This window comes from Otolemur garnettii, unplaced genomic scaffold (genome assembly GCF_000181295.1).
Source record: "Otolemur garnettii isolate 467f Iridium unplaced genomic scaffold, OtoGar3 scaffold00011, whole genome shotgun sequence".
Lineage (NCBI taxonomy): Eukaryota > Metazoa > Chordata > Mammalia > Primates > Galagidae > Otolemur > Otolemur garnettii.
Window position 1 is genome coordinate 34079981 of NW_003852406.1, and position 1548 is coordinate 34081528.

General features: G+C 34.7%; 1 protein-coding gene across 1 annotated transcript in view; it reads right to left on the reverse strand.

Moving 5' to 3' along the window:
- Nucleotides 1–1548, reverse strand: part of EFL1 (elongation factor like GTPase 1) — a 138060-nt gene that overhangs the window by 80756 nt on the left and 55756 nt on the right. Inside the window, exon 15 of the mRNA XM_003784590.3 lies at nucleotides 203–341. Coding sequence (XP_003784638.1) covers nucleotides 203–341 — 139 coding nt within the window. The remainder of the gene's footprint in view (nucleotides 1–202; nucleotides 342–1548) is intronic.

Below are 1548 nucleotides of genomic sequence, written 5' to 3' on the forward strand. Positions count from 1 at the left end.
AAAAAAAAAAAAAACAGAACTACCATAATTCATAGCAAATAACTGACTCATATGTTAGTTACTTGAATGTACTAAGTTAAAGTTACCAGGAAAAAAAAAAAACTAAACTAAAGAAGATCAAAATCATTCCCTTAAAAAATTTCACTATTTTTCAGGGTTATGTTAGGTAATTTCAGAACTATAACACACAACATCACCATACCCAGCACGTTTCCTGGAGGCACTTCCTCTAGTTCTTCCAGTTCCCTTCCCATCAGAAGATACAGGTTCTCCAGAGAACAGTATGCCATGTGGGGGACTGGGGGGAGGTCATCTGGTGGAGCTGAGAAGCCTAATGGCACCTGGGCAGAGAAAATAATAAAAACTAGTCTGGAGGCATTTGAAAATGTTAACTGGTATCTACATTAATTGGTATCAAAGTTATTTTTATTCATCAGTAAGATATGGCATGCACATTTTGAATGGTGTGATAAAAAATAAGTCGCACTTTATAAATAAAATTTGAAATACTTAAATCTCTCAATATTAAAATTATCCATATTACCACTTAGTCACAAACTTTAGAGCAAAATAAATTATATTTTGTAGCTGATTCCCACTGTCCCATGCTTTTTATAGATAGGATTTGTGTCATATACCAGTTTACAGACTACTGTGCTATTACCTGAACACTCATTATTACTATTATCATTTTAAATTATTTTACTCTTATTGTAATGTTCTTCAAGTATTCAACAAAGTTTGGTGCTAGTATCAAGTAACAAGAAAATAGCTTTGGAAAACTGGTTAGAGGTAATAAAAATGCCACAGAAAGCCCAGACCCTGGCTATGATAATGCTGTGGTATTCATCTGAGAGGGCATGCTGTGACATGCTGGTGAGAGAGCAGAGCACACATACAGCAGAGACCTGCTGCCAGTCTAACAGGTTTATGAGCTCTCCTCCATCTTATTTATTCTTATAGAGTTATCTTAAATGATTCATTTTGAGCTGCATGAAATCAGCTCAAAATAAATATATCCTCCACGTAAATATAGGTGTCCAGAAAGCATTCCAATTAAAAAACCACCTTGGTGTCCACAGGCCTACAGCATCATACTAGTGCTATGAAGACAAAAAATGTCTAAGACACAACATATGCTAAAATAACAAATATCACAAGCACAGAATGACTGACTGGCAGTATAGGCAAGTAAATTCACAAAGGCTCAGAGGAAGGAGCAGCACCTGTGTTGGGGTATACTTGGGAAGCTGCGTGACAACAATGGTCTTTCAGGCACATGCTACATCTAAACGCATATGTCTGACATACTGACAACTCTACAGGCAGCCCTGAAAAGGGTTTGGAAAGAAACAAAAAATATAAGGACTGCATATAAAGAAATAGAATTATTCAGAAAATATAATCATCCACTTAAAACAACCTACAAAAAAAGACAGCTTAGAAAGGTGGCAAAGATAACAACATTAATATACAAAAACTAATTATATTTCTATAGATTAGCAACAGACAGAAAGTATTTTTTTTTGACTTTTTTTTTTTTATTGA